The sequence below is a fragment of the Coptis chinensis genome, chromosome 6 (assembly GCF_015680905.1).
Source record: "Coptis chinensis isolate HL-2020 chromosome 6, ASM1568090v1, whole genome shotgun sequence".
Taxonomy (NCBI): domain Eukaryota; kingdom Viridiplantae; phylum Streptophyta; class Magnoliopsida; order Ranunculales; family Ranunculaceae; genus Coptis; species Coptis chinensis.
This window is the reverse complement of record NC_141461.1, coordinates 45,647,410-45,663,980: the sequence shown is the minus strand read 5'-3', so window position 1 is coordinate 45,663,980 and position 16,571 is coordinate 45,647,410. Positions and strand designations below refer to the sequence as shown.

The following is a 16,571-nucleotide window of genomic DNA, read 5'->3' as shown; positions in this document are numbered from 1 at the left end:
TGAGCATTAGATCATTTTGTTTATTGATATGTTTTTATTGTGGTCTTAGTTCTTTCAGGGCAGCAGCCAAGTTAGAAGGGGAAGACTTGCACCAGTATCTAGAATAGAGAAAAGTGATTTTTTAAGCATCACTGGAGGAGGAATGGCTAACTCGCGTGGCATCCAGGCAGATATACTTGACTTTCGCAGCTGACAGCACTTTCAATGACAGAATTCTTGGCATGATGTGGTAGGCAGGTAGACGGGTAGTAGGCTACATATAATGTCACAGATTGTCTTTCCAAACCAAAAACATAAAGTTCATTCTTGTAAAGTATGAAATTTGAATTGCACAATTTGTGTGTAAAAAGAACATAACTCAATATTATCAATGAAGTCAACCTTCCAACACTATAATCTTCAGACCCGCAATGGATATAGAAGCATGGCTGAGTACTAAATATCTTCACTGCAAAACTTGATTTTACACTGAATTGAAATGTCTACAACATCAGATTAGTACATAGTATACATAATTTAACGAATTGGCATTATTTCTTTCCTTTCCTTACGAAACACAGTTGAGGCTGATTGCGAGACATGCTGGTGAAGTCCAACATTGCATGTCCTGAAGTGCCTTAACCATAAAGCACAAAAGTCATCCTCCTCACCTACAAGAAATTTCTCTGTACATTCCATCCTGAGAATCGTGAAGATAATCCTTTGACCATATTCTCTGAATCAAGATTGACGTTCTGTCGACCTGCTGTCAGATCCTTCTCACGATCCCAAGGCTTCCAAGGGTGTTTCCCTACCCATTCTTCCTCTTTTTGCTCTTTTAAGTCTTTTTCCTTCGTTTTCTCCTGTTTGGACTTTCTTTTTCGGCGGTTAGCTGACTCTTCTTGGTGCTTCTCCACCAATGATTTAGAACTTTTGGTGATATTGTATTTGTCCACCAAATCTGCATCAGAACTAGTTCTTTTCTTTTCCTCATTGGAAGCAAGTGCTGCGGCTTCATTGTAAGCCTCTAAATAGCTGCAATACAGAAATAGATGTATTTACTAACAACTTTTAGAACATGTTAAAGTAAAGAACCACAGGATATTAACACAATCAGCACCAAGAAATGTACTTACTTCATTTTTGCTTTCTGGGTTTTGTCCTCGGGAGTATCTCTCCAAACACTAGTATCGCCTCGACCTTCTTTATTAGTACATAACTAGTAAATTCAAACTACATTTTTAAGACTGATGGTTATCATCGTGCCAAGTGGGGGTCAGCTAGATAAACAGTTGGAAGTGATGATGCTGCTTTCTGTCTTATGATGAAAGCATTGGTTCACTTTCACCTTGTAAAAGGGAGATCTATAATCTGAAAGATGATTCTAAGGGACACAAGATTTAGCAGCAAGACACACTTTAAGACAGATCGAACTCAAACAAATGAAAAATGGAAACAAGTACATAACTAGATGTATTTCCAAAGATAATAGTTCAGCCTGCAGCTTACTTGATTATTAGCCATGTCTTTTGGCCCAATCTCAATCCTTTAAGGAACACCTTTCATTTCCCACTGTGAGTATTTCCAACTAGGTGAATCCTCTTCTATATCTTTCTCAGCGCGGACACCAGCATTGCTCAATGTTTCCACAGTGGCAGAGCACACATCAAAGATGACTTGCATATCAGCATCTTCGTAAGGAACAAGAACCACAATAACTTGGATGGATGCCACTTTAGGTGGAAGAACCAAACTTTTGTCATCACCATGAACCATCACCATGACTCCAATCTGTAGAAGTAAGAGAATGAAACGAGTACATTATACTACTTTCTTTGGCTGGCAGATAGCGACAAGGACTTGCCAAGCAAATTTATGTTTTTCAGATTTGTCAAATGCACATCTTGTCTCTTCATATACAAGAATGAACAGTCCTTCAAACAGCTAAGTGAACAGGAGATATAAATTACTTTCAGAGTGTGATAAATGTTAGTAAGTCATATGTTGATGTATCATCATAAACTAATGGAAATATAGTGGTTCTTAAGATATTCCGTATTCTGCTTTGCATGATGGTATTTAACAATTACCAAGTTCACTTGATTCTTTCAGCTGAACTGACCGAAACAACAACACAAGAATATAAGAATAAATTTATTCGTTGAACTGACCAAAACACGAGCAAACATAGCAAATAACGTCCTAACTGAAAAAAAAAAATACTAGTACAACGACTACAATGCAGCAAAATTACAAGTCTTTCATTAGAGAAGTCAATGAACTTGAACCAGAATCCTTCTGCTAGCTTAGGTGAAATGGTAGCAGATCTTGTGGGTCTTATCTACCTTATAGCTCCGGAACAAATGGACAAAACTTTGCATACACCAGTAGATGTGGTGAAGGGCGCATCTTTATAGCAAGCTACTAGCTCCATGTCTGTGTGGAGATCTGCTTGCAACTTTTCAAAAACATTCAGGTTGACATAGCCATTAATAGGTTCACCTTGAAACCCAGGAAACTTTACGCGCTCCCCCACAGGAACAGAATAGGGTGGATCAACTAATTCAACCTGAAACAGATGGATGCTCATTAATAGTTTGATCGAGCAGTATCCAGTAATTATCGTGAAACCAAATGCTTTGCTGTGTTGGAAACACCATTCTTGTATTTATCTCCTTTTAGACAATTAGCACGTCACTAGAGAAACTCAGGATATCAATGTTACAAGTAATTCTATACTAGATGAAATAGTGCTTACTTTAGTATGATCATCGTTGGAAGTAGCTAAAACCATTGCATGTGACTGAATGCCCCTCATTTTCACTGGTTTTAGATTACAAAGAACGCAAACCTTCCGATTCTGCAAATGAGAAAGTGTAATGTCTCTAATTTCTGATTCATATTTTTTATTTTAAATGCAATAACAATGAAAATATAATTATATCTTAAACAGACATACTTGCATTTCCTCCAGAGGGATATATTTGACAAGGCTGCTAACAACCGTCCTTGGGGTTTCTTCAGCCACATCTATTTCTTGCACATAAAGAGAATCAACATCTGGATGCTTCTTAACGTCTGTAATTATGCCAACACGTATATCAAGTGTAGTAATGGAAACTTCTGGTGCAGCTGCAAAATTTCGTTTTTGTCATACATTTGCAAAAAAGACACAAAAATGATAAAATAAACAAAAGCGATGAACATAGGAAATGCAAAAATAGTGGTGTGATCACGAGAAAAAGGAAAGTTTAAATGGTCACAACCAACTGAACGAAAAATAACAAGGAGTGGGCCAGTACAATCAAGGTTAGTAAGGAAAAACAACCACCTTGTGATTTAGGTATAGGCCATGGACACTTAGGCTTCGTATGCCCTGCTTCTTGACAGTTTCCACACCTGTTGATTCGAGATCGCCCTTTCCTTTTATCAGAATTCTCCGTAGCAACAAAACCACATGCACCTATATTAGAACAAATTTGAGAATTAATGTACTGGAAACCAAAATTGAGAAAAAGACAGTACTTACCACTCGTAGAATGTATCTTCTCTTCTTCGCTCAAATCGGCTGTTCGAGCACATTTCCCCAAATGGTTTAAGTTTATACTAGGACCTATACATACACAGATGAAATTGCAGTTAATAAAATCAAGAATTTTTTAATACTATGAGTGCAACACATTTACAGCTAGAGTTTCTGAGTATATAGATAGTAGTATTGAAAAAATTAAAGTGATGTTTACCCCCAACTTCTGGGCATGTGAGCCTTGTATGCCCTTTAACTCCACAAAGGCCACAAGTTTTCTCTGTTGTTTCATTGTGCGCTTTAAGTCTTTTCTTCTGTCGACCCTTGGGTGCTACATGGGGTGGATCCCGAATCAGATCAAAATGGGTGGTATCTCCCGAAGTATTTAATGGCTCCTGAATAGGAACTTGAGTGTTTCTTTCACCACTTAATGGGGTCTCCTTCGACATAATATAAGCAGCTAGGAAATCTTTAAATTCTCCACTAGCACCTTCAGATTCGGCAGCCCCCATACATATGCTCTTGCAAATCCCCATAAGCTCACTGTAACGCATGGCATAAGCAGCTACCCTGTGCACAATATTAGGAAGAACAACTGGAATAGCCGATTTCACATGTTGCGTCCACCTCCTTAATATGCAACTAGAGGGCATTTTGCAGACATCTTCATTTTTGAAAACAGAGATGATGTGTCTGCATGGAAAACCCCAAGATTCAAATAGACCACAAGAACATTTGGCGCTTTGATTAACAACATTGAACTGCACAATGGACTTGCGTCCCCTACTCAAATGACGACGCAAAGTGTAGGAAAGAATATTGTCACCTTGATCCCTTTTCGAATCTACAATGTACATCGCTTCCTGCTGCAATTGCTTATTAAACACATCAAAAGCCGCCCGTGTGTAGACTGATTCTGCCTGATTTGAATAGCCCATCAGGTGGGTCTCAATTACTGGCTTGGTTGTCAAAGAAATCACTTCTTCTTCATGCTCACGGTGACGAATATTTTCAAGTGCTAATTCCAATTTATTATAGAGTTCAACCATTCTCATACCGGGCTTCACGTGACGCCGTATAACAGAGTTTATGCTTTCACAACGTTGGCTGGTTCTACAACCACCAAAGAACGTGCCATGGAGATATGCCTCTGCCCACATAATCTTTTTCCTGTATATCTTCTTCACCCACTCGTAGTCATTGACTTCGTGTGCTTCTAACAAATCCTTCCATTTTTGCTCAAACACTTCTTGAGAACACTTCATAAACATAAGAGAACAAAAGTCTTTTTGAAACCCAGAGACACGGACATTGCTAATGGAATTTTTAAGAATGTGCCACGCACATAAGCGATGTTTGGCACTAGGTAAGCAAACTTTGATAGCCTTGCGAATTGCATGGTCACCATCAGTTATGACCGACATTGGTGGCTTATTGCCCATAGCTTGTAGAAAGCACTTTAAAGCCCAGATGTAAGGCTCCTTTAATTCACTCGTCATAACTGCAAAACCAAAAACTATAGTTTGCCTATGGTTATTCACTCCAGCAAACACAACAACTGGCATTTTGTAATGATTTGTCCGGTATGTCGAATCAAACAATAACACATCGCCAAAGCAACAATAATCTGAGCGACACATCGAATTAGCCCAAAACAATCTAATCAACTGACCATGCACATTTACCTCGTGATCGTAGAAAAATGATGGATCAATCTTCGACTTATTCTTCATGTTGATAAGAAGTGTGCTGGCATCCCCATTTATATACTGAATTCTCCTCATTCTATCGATCCGATTATAAAGGTCTTTTCTTATATATCCAACTTTCCAAAAAGCGCCAGCCTTACTCACAAAAAAATCCATCACTTGACAGGTTCTTATGCCCACATTTTTTAGAGTTGTAGCTAATGCTGCATCCTCATTACCCACATTTCTATGTGATCGGCCAAACATTGAGCTTGGATAGGACGCAAGCGGATGAGTGTGTTCTCCAAAAAAACCACTAACAACCCACATTTTGGATTTAACATCTAAAATCACTTCAAAATGAGCAAGGCACCCACATCGAGTCTCCCTCCGTGGTTTTTTTTGCGTGGGGTTAGGACAAAATATTTCTTATCTCTCTTACCTTCACATGAACACAGAAATCTTCGCTTATGCTCAACATCTTTATTAAATCTATGGATACCCCTACGAACACTAAATCCAACAAATTTGGCATACTCATTGTAGAAGTCATAAGCCTCGTCACTAGTTTTAAAACGCATAGAGAACATGATTGCATTCTCGTCTTCACAATCTGTACCTTCTCCATTTTCCCTTGCACCGGGTTGATTAAAAGAATTCATATCCTCTTTATCACATCCTCCTACCTCTTCTCTTTCATTTTTATCCCCTTCTTCAAAAGGTTCATCTTCTCCTTCACTTTCGCCATCCGATGTATCTATGTTTTCTAAGTTTACAATGACTGGCTCCACACAAATATCTGTTTCAGTGTCAAAACAATTACTTTCCTCGTCAGGGCACGCATCAAGACGAACATTTCTAACCCACTCATCATCTTCATTAAAGGTAGACATCATCACCTAATCAATGCAACAATTAAAGGAATATTATAAAATTCTATAAGTAGATACTCTCAGAACAAATTACTAATGATGCTCTGACAAGTAGACATAGATCACCTGATTTTAGAAAAATATCAATATAGTATTCATCTTTTAATATCAATGCGACTTCGTCACAATACACCATAATTCACTATTAAAAAAAAACAGTTTGACCAGCCCATTTTCGACCAAGCATAGCTTCTAACTCTGATGTCCAAATGCAATGAAACATGATTTATAAGAAAATAGACACAAATTACTATCTTTTTTATGTAGTTTGTCCTGACCCAATACTAACTCTAACTATGATAAGATTGCGCTCAAAATCAGGGCAGCAGGGCAATCACTGGTCAAGGGTTCTCACAATTCTAAACAAGTATGCAATATTTAAACTAAGGCTGTAACAGATGCCAAATATTTAATCTGGTTCCCTACTACTATAGACCTTCCCAATTGCAAGGAGTAAGAGAACCAAGTAAATCATATAAGAGAAGTAAACAAGAAGTCCTTGAACTCAAACTAATATAACATATGTGCCGTTCAACTAATTTCACCAACCTCAAACCAAACATAGTTTAATAAGAGGTGGTGAACTTTACATGAAAACCATACAACAATAACTTCTAACTAATTGGTTATTTATACCAACTATCCGAATCTCAAACAACATGGGTTAGATGAATTAACTGAAGTCCAAAGCAAATGCTCAACTAGATATAATAGAAACAAACTAAATGAAGATTAAATTCATACAAAATATATTGGGTGAAAAAAATGGGCTTCTAAAATCCTAAGAAACAGAAATTAAATCGAAATAAAAAAACAATAGAGGAAGAAGATCATACCCATGCACTTGAAAAGATAAAAAATTGAAAAAAAGAGAGAATGAGTGGAGTGCGGGAGAGATACCAGGAGAAACAATATGCAAATTTGAGAGAGGAGCCAAGAAGAGATGATATGAAGTCGCCTTTCTGTTCCGTTGAGAGTAGAGCGAAGAAGAAGTTGGCGAGTCAGTTGGAGAAAAAAACGGTGGATAATACGGAGGACAAATCTGGTACAAATGTTTTTGAGTATTTTTTATACCAGTTCCTTTGGTAAACAATTCGGTTATTTATTTATTTTTTTCTTTAAGATGGAAAAACTGAAAAACGAGTGGCAGAGATCTGTGCGCATTGAGCCCACTGAATGAAATGCGCATTGAAGAAAGCCTCAAGTTTTAAACGTTCATATTACAAGCCCAACACAAAAACATAAAAAAGCCCAATAGTACATGCTAACATAAAGGTTCAATTGCTAGCTAAAATAATTGTGGTCTTCTTCTTCGCTCCCTCCCATCTCTGTTGCTGCTGCTCTTATCTCTTGGCTTAGGTAATTTAAATAAATAAAACCGTCTAGCGTCTAGCCTGTCTAAGCGCCGTCTAGAAGGCCTAGGCGGTAGGCGTTCCCCCGCCTCCTGCCTACTGCCTACTGGTTTTTAGAACATTGCTCATAGGTGCTGTTTCAATGGGATCACGGAACATGTACAATACTAGTGTGCGAACTAAACAAGCTGTTTACAAATTACAACTATATATATATATATATATATCATAGGCACTGTTCATATAGCTCGTAGGAACACTAAACATGATGTTGAATTTTTTTAGAAAGTAACAATTTCTCAAAGCTTTCTTCATCATATTGCCATTTCTCTATCAGAGTTATTCAAAACATGGTTGTTGCAATGTGCATGCAATTGATCTTAGAGGACAGATCGATACTTCATACTTCATAGGGAGGCTTGCATCAAGACACGTAGGCTTGATCCTTTAAACATGCTACGTGCATTGGTGGGTCGCTAGTCAATTGCATACCAGCTTTGTGGACAAATTACATGTTAATTAAACACTTATGTGAAACAGCGAAACATGAAAAGACGTGGATCTGAATAAAGCCTAAACTTTAGGGTATTGTGGTAAGTCTCAACTAAATGTATTTAGTATGAGGAACAAACGAATCCTCATAGATTGAATATGTTGTGGTTCATTTTCAGATTTGAAACTTACGCTGGTCTTGCGGATTTTGTATATGCTAAGTGGGCTTCAGTGAACACCATCCATGCCAATAAGCATAAATTAAATTCCTTTTGCTGAATTTCGTCTTGTAAGTTGTAACAGAAGAAAATCACATGTGGGGGTCTGACGTCTTCATCATATAATAGCAACCCTGCTAAATTTCGATCTTGCTTGGTACATCAGTGCATGGGTACCAATCAAATACCAATTAAATTCAAGTAAAGAAATCAATATCAATTATTGTTGATTACTACAACCAGACTAGATTTATATCAAGTATAAATCACACTATATTACATATATATCTTTTCCCAATGCATAACAACCACAGGTCACGCCGGGCCTGAATGCCTGGTATATATTGATTTAGACGAATTAAATTTTTTTTTTTTTTAAAAAAAAAAAAGAAGAAGAAGAAGTAGTGTTCTAAAAATCGGTCTAGGTGGGGCCAGACTTGCCTAGACCTAAATCGGTTCAAAAAGCGTTCTAGGCGGACTAGGCAAACTAATTGGCCTTTAGGCGGGTCTAGGTGGCCAATTAGTCCGGCTAATCGGCTCAATTTATATATTTATTTATTTATTTTTCAAAAAATAATTAAATGTCGAAAATAAAATACTCATAAAAGCATAAGATTTGAATGAGTTTAAAAAACTAAAGGCCAATGTAAATTATATATCACTATAAAAAAGGGAATGTGTTTTTATATGAAATTGTTATTTGGTCTTCGTATTCAACTCGAGCATATCACTTGTCGTCTTCTTTCCTTTTGTAATAAGTACTTCTTTGTTTGTTTGTTTTTTTTTTTTTTTTGAATTATGGTAAATGCTTGTTTTCTTCACTTATTGTAGTATGGTGTGTGCACGACTATATATTATATATAATATATTTATTAGGAGGCAAAAAAAAAAAAAAAAAAAAAAAACAACGCCTAGTGCCTAGCTCGTCTAGACACTGACTAAAAGGCCTAGGCACTAGACGCTCACTCACTGCCCAACTACCGCCTAGCGTTTTCTAGAACACTAGCATAAAGGGCCTCTACATTAACAAAAACAAATAGATTTAGATAATCTATCGTAGATTATCGGGGGAAAAAAAAAAAAAATCTGCAGTTTGCAAAGATGATCATGGATACATTTTTCTTGTAGTAAAATACAATTCATGCATGTTTTGTGCGTCATCCGTGAATTACATCAGAGTCCACGCTTTAATGCATATTCTGACTTTTCCGAGCATGTTTCAATCATTTCCAATCAATGATAAAAAGAAAATTCTTCTGATTGCTATGATAATTGTAAGGGACCTCCTACCCCAAATCGATTATATCGAGTCCACTATTCCAGGTCGACTCCAAACATGCAACCTACGACTTCAAACATCCTCATACTAACCACATGATCAGTCCATCATTGGTGACATATGGCGTACCACATTTAACTAATTATCTCACACATTATCTCATCAAGACTTGACAATGTCAACCACTAGTGCACTCAACATACTTTTACAACTGTCGGACATGCCACTACAAGTGCCACCACATACTGCCACCCATGGACCAAAATATTGCCGATATATCCGATATATCGCCGATATATATCGGTATTTTGGTACACCGACATCGATATTTCCGACATATATCCACCGAATATAGAACTCTTTTTTTTCCGATATATATCGGAATTTCCGATATGAAACTTTATATCGCCGATATAATCGATATTTCCGATATAATCGATATATATCGGTTAACTTTTTGACCATTTTAAAATATAAATCCGATATTTTCAATATATTTCCGATATTTCCGATATTATATTTTCGATATATCCGATATTTTAAATAGTTTGGACTAGTTACAAAAAAAATGGAAATATCCGAAATATCCGATATATATCGGTTTTTTGGTACACCGATATATTCATCGATATCGATATTTTGGGCCTTGCTGCCACCTACTCCCTCAATCACAACTACATAAAGAATACATTTCCACACTCTCAAGGGGGTTTTTCCTCGATCTCCATCTCCAGCTTTCTTCACTCTCTAATGGCTTCCAATGCCTTCACATATACATGGAATGTGCTAACTTATAAACCCATTCCATACACACTGAAATTATTGTAATTACCACCACTACAACCTCCATCAATATCCAACCCTTGTGGACGTAGGCAATGACTATGCCGAACCACCTAAATTCTTATGTCTATTTATTTTTGTTATGTGCAAACTCCACTATCCAAATACTTCTCCAATAAATCTCTACCAAACTAAGATCATATTTGGTGTAATTCCTAAATGTCTTTTTGCTAAATTTGTGCATTTGCATTTGGCACCGTGACTGATTTCTCGAAAATCCGCCCAACTATTATTTCATTCATCTCCGGTGAACAATCTCCCTTAACCACCTACAGTGAGACATTTAATAACAAACATAAACTCCAATAGTCCACCAATATTTTCAGCAACAACAAATTCTCATTTCGATTTCTCACAAATGCGCAACTTATGATCCAATGCTTTTGACTTTGTTATTGATAACTGATTACATCTTCAACTAGCACAGAGCATGGTGACTGACAAGATACTTGCCTTCTACAAGAAGTTAAAATGAGACACCTGTTTGCCTTTAAAATGAGAAGACCCACTTTCTAGAAATTCTCACGTGCCCTTAAGAAGTGAAATTTTCACTCATAATTTTTTCCTATCAACAGGACTTTGCATACACTTCGAATTCATGTAACATGCCCATCTTCTATAATGACCTGTTGGTCATTTGTAGTATGCCTACTTTGTCACACACATGCTCAGTACTTATTACTGGCACAAATTATTCTTTGTAGGAGATCGACTCCAAGACTTCAAGCTAACAACGACCTGTAGTCCTGTTCTCGCGTGCTCTCACCACGCCGAAAGATCAAAGCTCAGTCATTACTCATCACGAGAGTTGCATATCTGTCTTGGACTCTGTATGCCACAAGGTTATATATTGTTGGTTATTTTAATCGTTTTTGGTATGTTTACAAACAAAAAAGGAAAACGTTTTTTTTTTTGCTGTAAGTCCGTAACCGACCTTTAGTTTGGAACGTTATTTTTTGACAATAACGTTGAGAGTTGACCAAACGTTACACTCTCTCAATCCTATAAAAACAAGGCTTTACATCAGACCAAATACACCAGTTTTTCATATCTTTCCTCTCTTTAAGAAAAACTTTTCTCCCCTCGATAATGGCGTAGACTATTAGTTCTTGTTCTCTCTTCCAGTTTGGTTTTTTTTGCGGTGCTCATCAAGACTTTTACAGAGGTCGTTGTATCCCTGGAGGTTCCGTAATGCATGCGCACCGGGAAGAACGGACCATAATACCTTAAAGAGAGCGACCTAGTCCGCCTCGGCTTCCAATTTCATTGTTAATCCTGTTTTTGCGATTGTTTTCCAACGATTTAAGGTATTCTTTTGTCCGTTTAACAATGGAACACGAGGAAGGAAGCCGTTCAAAACGACAACAACAATAATCGCCCTTTCAAGTTTGCGGTCAAAACTTCAAAGCGGTGGAAAGCAAAGATGACATTTTATCGACCTTGGTGAAGGTTGATAATGTTAACAGAGAAACGACCTACGGCGGAAGATCTGTTGGAACCTGCTCTTACTGTTGCTGTCAACAAATGGAATGCTGAGGATTTCAAGTGCAAGAACTATATCCTGAATGCACTTACGGCGACTTATGCGACTGATCTTTGCTATCTTCCAACTGCTTCTGATGTGTGGGATGCCCTGCAGAAGAAATATGACACTGAGGAGGCTGGCTCGAAAAAGTACGCTGTAAGTCGTTACCTTAAATTCCAGATGGAAGATAACAAGTCGGTTGTGACTCAGTGTCACAACCTACAAATAATTGTTCATGAAATACTTTCTGAGGGAATGAAGATTGACGAGCAATTTCAAGTTGCAGTCGTCATTGATAAGCTTCCTCCCTCATGGAAGGATTTTAGGAACATTCTTAGACATAAATCCAAGGAGTTTTCGATGGAGAGTCTCATTATGAAACTCCGGATTGAAGAAGAATCCCGAAAACAGGATCACAATGAGGAAGTGGCTATGTCATCTGCCAAGGCTAAAGTTAATATTATAAATCAGCATGCTAATAAAACCAATTGTAATCAAACCTAATAAAAGGCAATGAAGAACAAACCGAATAATAACAAAGAAAGCTCCACATAAAACCGGAACCGGGTTAATATGAACCAAAGGCCACCGATGGACATGACGATGAAGTTGTATGTTATACATGCAAAAAAGGACATTATGCTCATAACTGCGCAAGTACCGAAATGAGGCTAATGTCACTAAGGACACCTTTGTGGCAATGATAACCGAAAGTCAATTCACAATGTCTCGAGGGATGGTGGGTGATATCGGGTGCTTCTAGGCATGTCCGTTTTGATAGAAACCGGTTCAAGAGTTATACTACAACTGTGAACCAGGAAGTTCTATTAGGCGACAACCATACTATCAAGGTTGTAGGTTCTGGTGATGTGGAGTTGGTGTTTACTTCTGGGAAGAAACTGGTTTTGAAGGATGTTCTTCATACACCCGATATTAGGAAGAATTTAGTTTCTGGTTTTATTTTAAACAAGGCTGGTTTTCAGCAAGTGATAGGTAGTGATCAGTATGTGATCACTAAGTCTGGAATTTTTGTTGGCAAGGGATATGCATGTAATGGGATGTTTAAGTTGAATGTTGCTGACATGAATAAAACTTCTACTTCTGCTTACATGATTGCTTATTCTGTTAATGTTTGGCATGGTAGATTATGTCATATTAATAGGAAGTATGTTAAGAACATGAGCACATTGGGTTTAATTCCTATCTTGAAGAATGATGTTTTTGTACACTGTGAATCATGCACCAAGGCCAAAATCACTAAGAAACCTCACAAGTCAGTTGAGAGAAGTACAAATCTGCTAGCATTAGTACATTCTGATATTTGTGAACTTGAAGGTGTTCTAACTAGAGGTGGTAAAAGATATTTTATTACCTTCATTGATGATTTCTCAAAATTTACCTATGTTTATTTATTGAAGAATAAGAGTGATGCTTTAAATGCTTTTAAAGCTTATGTGATTGAGGTTCAAAATCAGCATGATAGAAACATAAAACTAATTCGAAGTGATAGAGGTACTGAGTATGATTCTACTGATTTTAATCTTTTCTTACAATCACATGGTATAATTCATTTAGACGACTCCTTATTCACACGAAATGAATGGAGTAGCCGAACGTAAGAATAGAACACTTAAGGAATTAACTGCTATGTTGCTTAGCTCTGGAGCATCCTCAAGTTTATGGGGTGAAGCTGTTTTAACTGTATGCTATGTTTTGAATAGAATTGCTAGTTCTAAGACTAAGGTTACACCTTATGAGCTATGGAAAAATAGAAAGCCCAATTTGAGTTATTTCAGGACATGGGGTTGTCTAGCCTTTGTAAGGAAGCATGACCCCAAAATCTCTAAGCTTGATAGTAAGGCCTATGAGTGTGTCTTTTTAGGCTATGCTATGAATAGTAAGGCCTATAGATTTCTGGATATGAAGAGTAATGTTATTATTGAATCATCCGATGCCGAGTTTTTAGAAGATAGTTTTCCTTATTTATCTAGAAATAGTGGGGGTGCATCTTCCTCTAAGACCCCTACCAAAGATGTTTCTGCTTCTGATGTACCTAGATTGCATGATAGGGACACGCATTAATCGAAATCGAACCAAGAAGGAGTAAAAGAGCTAGGGTCGCTAAAGATCTAGGATCTGATTTTGTGACGTTTTCTTTGGATGGAGATCCCTCCTCCATAGAAGAAGCTCTTGCCTCTTCTGACTCTGAGTTTTGGAGAGAAACTATTCAAAGTGAGATAGATTCTCTCATGGAAAACAAGACTTGGGAGTTAGTGGATTTGCCTCCTGGTTGTAAAACTATAGGAAGCAAATGGGTTTTAAAAAGAAAGTTTAAAACCGATGGTTCAATAGAAAAGTTCAAAGCCAGACTAGTTGTCAAAGGTTTTTGACAAAAGGAGAACTTTGACTTCTTTGATACATATTCACCAGTTACTAGGATAACTTCAATCAGAGTATTATTATCTATTCATTCTTTGCTCATAATCTAGTTGTTCATCGATGGATGTTAAGACAGCCTTTCTAAACGGGATTTAGAAGAGGAGATTTACATGGAACAACCAGCAGGTTATGTGGAACAAGGTAATAGTAAAAAGGTATGCAAGTTAGCGAAGTCACTTTATGGTTTAAAACAGGCACCGAAACAATGGCATGAAAAATTTGATAATTTTATGATTGCTAATGGTTTCTACATAAACGAAAGTGACAAATGCATATACTATAAGTACCATGATGGAATATGTGTTATAATATGCTTATATGTTGATGATATACTTATTTTTGGGTCTAATTTGCAAGCGGTAAAAGAGACCAAAGACTTATTGTCTTCTAACTTTGATATGAAAGACTTAGGAGAAGCAGAAGTAATTTTAGGGATTAAAATTACAAGATCATTAGATGGCATATGGTTAGATCACCACACTACGTTGAGAAAGTGTTAAAGAAGTATAACTATTTCGATTGTAAGCCTGTTTGCTCACCTTTTGATTCAAGTGTTAAATTGTTTATTAATAATGGTGAACCTGTGAATCAGAAGGAATATGCTAGTATCATTGGTAGTTTAAGATATGCTACCGATTGTACAAGACCGACATTGCCTATGCAAGTAGGTGTTTTGTCTTGGTACACTAGTAACCCTAGTGTTGAACATTGGCAAGCAATAGGCGAGGTTAATGAGATACCTAAAGAGAACAATCAATTTGGGTATTCACTATCGAGATTTTCTGCTATTCTTGAAGGGTACACCGATCTTGATTGGAATACTCTTTCGTAAGACTCTAAGGCTACTAGTGGATATGTGTTCTCAGATTGGTGGAGGTCTTTGTATCTTGGAAGTCCAAGAAACAGACCATTATAGCACAATCTACTATGGAGTCCGAGTTGATTGCTTTGGCTAGTGCAAGTGAGGAGGCTGGTTGGTTCACGGGACCTACTCACTCACATACCGTTTTGGCATAGACCCGGTACCAGCTACCTTGATACATTGTGATAGCAGCACCGCTGCTATCGGGAGAGTCCACAACAAGTTTTATAATGGTAAATCACGACCGAGATCGTCGTAAGCATAAATCTTGTCACGGGATTACATATCCAAGGGTGCAGTGACTATTGATTTTGTGAGATTCGGTGATAATCTTGTAGATCCATTTACTAAAGCTCTGGCCAGAGAAAAAGTGTGGACTACTGCCAGAAGTATGGGACTGAAGCCTATTGTAAGATAAATGTATATGACGGTAACCCAACCTAGGGACTGGAGATCCCAAGAACTAGGTTCAAAGGGAAGAACAAGTCATAGAATGTTTGAGTATAAGACATACAATGATACTTATCTGTCCCGAATTTTAGATAAGTAAATTGTATGTGATCCTGAAGCGATTAGAGGTTGTAGTTTTAAGGGAAAACTCTTAATGAAGTTCTATGGTCCTTATGGACGGAGTGCCTAAGCTACTGAGCACTCTTGATAGAACTCACCTAGTGAATGTGAAAGTATAGGCCGCTTTCTATGAGAATGAAGGCTGATTCTTTAGATCATTCACGAATCCGGATGGAAGCCGCGGGGCCTTTAATGTGCGAGTTTGGAAAGAGAACAATGAGTATGTTATGCGTGATGATAACTCATTGTATATACAAGACCTAAGTTCAAGACTTCGTCACTTATGGATCTTATACTTTGAGTAGTCTTCACTACGTAAAGGTTTAAGTCTTGAACACCTTTATCTATGCTTGATATATTGGAACTAATAGTGACTGCCATATTTCTTTATTTTGATTTCTGTTATTAAAATAAGTGGGGGATTGTTGGTTATTTTAATTGTTTTTGGTATGTTTACAAACAAAAAAAGGAAAACGTTTTTTTTGGTTGTAAGTCCGTAACCGACCTTTAGTTTGGAACGTTATTTTTTGACAATAACGTTGAGAGTTGACCAAACGTTACACTCTCTCAATCCTATAAAAACAAGGCTTTACAGCAGACCAAATACACCAGTTTTTCATATCTTTCCTCTCTTTAAGAAAAACTTTTCTCCCTGATAATGGCAGTAGACTATTAGTTCTTGTTCTCTCTTCCAGTTTTGGTTTTTGCTGTGCAGTGATCATCAAGACTTTTACAGAGGCTGTTGTATCCTGGAGGTTCCGTGGTTCCGTGCAAGCACTGGGAGGAACGGACCATAATACCTTAAAGAGAGCGACCTAGTCCGCGCCTCAGCTTCCAATTTCATTGTTAATCCTGTTTTTGCAGAT

The 16,571-nt window shown here is 37.3% G+C and overlaps 1 protein-coding gene across 4 annotated transcripts; it reads right to left on the bottom strand.

Annotated features, from left to right (window-relative positions):
• Positions 1-335: 335 nt before the first annotated feature.
• On the bottom strand, positions 336-7,253 carry LOC147493225 (protein FAR1-RELATED SEQUENCE 5-like). 4 transcript variants are annotated; one of them, XR_015198397.1, is made up of 9 exons: positions 3,723-5,663; positions 3,509-3,592; positions 3,311-3,442; positions 2,939-3,111; positions 2,738-2,839; positions 2,325-2,548; positions 1,489-1,770; positions 1,116-1,363; positions 336-1,014 (listed from the first exon to the last, which is right to left on the bottom strand). XR_015198397.1 is itself a non-coding variant. In XM_086565560.1 (8 exons), exons 2-8 carry the CDS (start codon positions 4,156-4,158, stop codon positions 651-653), a joined length of 1,515 nt encoding a protein of 504 aa, XP_086421686.1. In that variant the 5' UTR covers positions 4,159-4,198; positions 4,332-4,470; the 3' UTR covers positions 336-650. The 4 variants fall into 4 exon arrangements, 3 of the variants coding, with proteins under 3 accessions (XP_086421686.1, XP_086421684.1, XP_086421685.1); XM_086565560.1 differs by lacking the exons at positions 1,116-1,363; positions 1,489-1,770 and having other exon boundaries at positions 3,723-4,198; positions 4,332-4,470; XM_086565558.1 differs by lacking the exons at positions 1,116-1,363; positions 1,489-1,770 and having other exon boundaries at positions 3,723-5,665.
• Positions 7,254-16,571: the final 9,318 nt, after the last annotated feature.